The sequence below is a fragment of the Trypanosoma equiperdum genome (genome assembly GCF_001457755.1).
Source record: "Trypanosoma equiperdum strain OVI genome assembly, contig: ctg_253, whole genome shotgun sequence".
Classification (NCBI taxonomy): Eukaryota; Euglenozoa; class Kinetoplastea; order Trypanosomatida; family Trypanosomatidae; genus Trypanosoma; species Trypanosoma equiperdum.
In genome coordinates, this window is record NW_027124147.1 from 1 (window position 1) to 1,024 (window position 1,024).

General features: G+C 50.4%; 1 protein-coding gene across 1 annotated transcript; it reads right to left on the reverse strand.

Moving 5' to 3' along the window:
* Positions 1-77: 77 nt before the first annotated feature.
* TEOVI_000092900 (Trypanosomal VSG domain containing protein, putative) lies at positions 78-1,013 on the reverse strand (the record flags this gene model as incomplete). The annotated part of the gene is made up of 1 exon (XM_067224247.1): positions 78-1,013. One exon carries the CDS (start codon positions 1,011-1,013, stop codon positions 78-80), a length of 936 nt encoding a protein of 311 aa, XP_067080348.1.
* Between the last annotated feature and the right edge of the window lie 11 nt (positions 1,014-1,024).

Below are 1,024 nucleotides of genomic sequence, written 5' to 3' on the forward strand. Positions count from 1 at the left end.
TTGGTTCGCTGGTGTGTCAGCTTCCTGAGCAACTGCTTTCGCTCCACTAGTTTCTGCCGGGCTTCCATTAACCGCCCCTACAATTTTATGGCTTGCCCTATTTTTGTTCTGGTGTTTTGCTTGAAGGCGGCGGGGTAGTTTACGCAGCTGTGTTTTGAGGCCTGGTTACCTGTGCACTGGTTCCCGCTGGCCTCGCCTTTACCGTATGCGAAGGTGCATTTGTTGGTCGCGCTTGATAATGTATGTCTCCCCAGTAAAGTTGCGAATGCATGTAGTTGTGCAGTTATTGTTGCTGGTGTGAACGGCTGCGCTTCTGTTGTTGCTTCGCAGAAGGAGTGGAGTGTTTTGTAGATGCTTACCCCGTTGCTAGCCGTGTTGTAGTCGGTGGTGTACGTGGTGCCTGCTGTGTAGGCTGTGCTGACTGACAGAGTACTTGGCGCTGTTGAAGATCCGCTCCCGCAGAGGCATGCCATGTCTGAAGCTAGTGACTTTCCTGGACCGTTTAGCGTTACACAGGCCCCGACGTACGTCGTTGTAAAGGCATCTGCTGGTATGTCCGTGAAAGCGCCTTTGCCGGTTCTATCACCGCCGAGCAAGGCGCTGCGAGTTGCTGCTCTGATGTTATCCGCGTTGGTGGAGAGTTCTTCTGTGGCTTTCCTGATCGACTCTCTGATCTTTCCGGCTTTTTTGTGTGTTGCGTCCAAGAGCTTGCGCGTTGCCGCCGGTATATCTTTGTGTTTGACACGTTTGTATTTCTGCTTGTCTCCTGTGTTGGCAATAGCTACACTGTCAAATTTAGACCGCGTTAGCAGCCACTTATTGATTCTGTTCTGCTTCTGACTAGCGTTTTCGGCGCCAGTGCCAGCATTTGGTTCGGGTCCGTTAGTGTAATACGTATCATTGGTGGTTAAGGTAAAGATTGTGTCGATTGTCGTTTCTGCTGCCGTTGCAGCCTCTGTTAGATCAGGCTCATCTTCGTCTTTGATTTCTTTCTTCCTTAGCATGATATCCATGTGACAGAATA